Source organism: Lepidothrix coronata, unplaced genomic scaffold (genome assembly GCF_001604755.1).
Source record: "Lepidothrix coronata isolate B3197 unplaced genomic scaffold, Lepidothrix_coronata-1.0 Scaffold4257, whole genome shotgun sequence".
Taxonomy (NCBI): Eukaryota; Metazoa; Chordata; class Aves; order Passeriformes; family Pipridae; genus Lepidothrix; species Lepidothrix coronata.
In genome coordinates this window covers 1-1,101 of record NW_016694437.1, presented here as the reverse complement: position 1 = coordinate 1,101, position 1,101 = coordinate 1, and the positions used below count along the sequence as shown (strand labels likewise).

At 36.7% G+C, this 1,101-nt stretch overlaps 1 protein-coding gene across 1 annotated transcript; it reads left to right on the top strand.

Moving 5' to 3' along the window:
• Positions 1 to 107: 107 nt before the first annotated feature.
• Positions 108 to 1,061, top strand: LOC108492011 (cytoskeleton-associated protein 5-like; the record flags this gene model as incomplete). The annotated part of the gene is made up of 2 exons (XM_017803793.1): positions 108 to 233; positions 895 to 1,061. Coding segments are annotated over 2 exons (293 nt in total), but the record flags the coding sequence as incomplete, so codon positions are not given.
• Between the last annotated feature and the right edge of the window lie 40 nt (positions 1,062 to 1,101).

Genomic DNA, 1,101 nt, shown 5'->3' with positions numbered 1-1,101 from the left:
TGTATACATAGGCAGCATGAGACTGGCTGGTATCTAATGCTTGCAATTGCTAGGACTGAGGCATATGTATGTCTTGTGTTGCCTGTTAATACTATGCTTTTTTTCAGGGTGTACAAGGGAAGAAAGTGCTAAGCAAGCCTAATTTGAAGGAAGATGATGATAAATCGGGTCCTATTTTTATCATAGTCCCAAATGGAAAAGAACAGAGGATGAAAGAGGAGAAAGGTCTGAAGGTGAGAAAAATTGGAATGTATTCACAAGTTTTGAAGGAGATTTTTTTTTTAATGGCATTTGTTAGTTTTGAATTTAGAATAAAATGTACTACGGCATGAAAGTGCTAGTCACTGTCCATCTCTTGGACAGATTCTTCAGTTGAATTTCACAGGTCAATATCTGGCTTACTGTGATCTTTCTCTTCTGATTTCCAAATTTTGTGCATATGGGCTTTTATGACAGTGTATAAATGCTGAAAATTTGTGAAGGATCGTTAAGCTTAGTCAGCTGTTTTCCGGTACAGAGTTCCAGGATACATTGTAAATGCTTCAATTTACTTATTTTGAACAGCCCTACTTAGCAATTCTTAGGGAAATTCTGTTACTGAAAACATGCATGTTATTTGTAACTTGCTAGTAGATAGGCTTGTCTGTAGCTTAAAACCAACCACTTTAAGTGATAATTATTAAGATGGTGGCCTAAAGATAACCAGTCCACATGAAGAAAATTTTTCATGTAAGAGAAGGTGAGCAAACACCACTGATTTTTCCTTTTACTTATTGACAAGAAGAAGACTTTGAAAACAGATTCTGAAGCAGAACTAAATGATATACAATCAGCAGAGTCTTTCAGGAAGAAAATGTATTGCTTACTTTGAGTTCTAAATGCTGCCTTTTACAGGTGTTAAAGTGGAATTTCACTACTCCCCGTGATGAATATATTGAACAGCTAAAAACTCAGATGTCCACTTGTGTGGCCAAATGGCTACAGGATGAGATGTTTCATGCAGACTTTCAGCACCACAACAAAGCACTGGCTGTTATGATTGAGGTGAGTTTGTCTCTGTGGTAGTAGATGATGTGCTATGGAATTATTCTCTGCTATGAC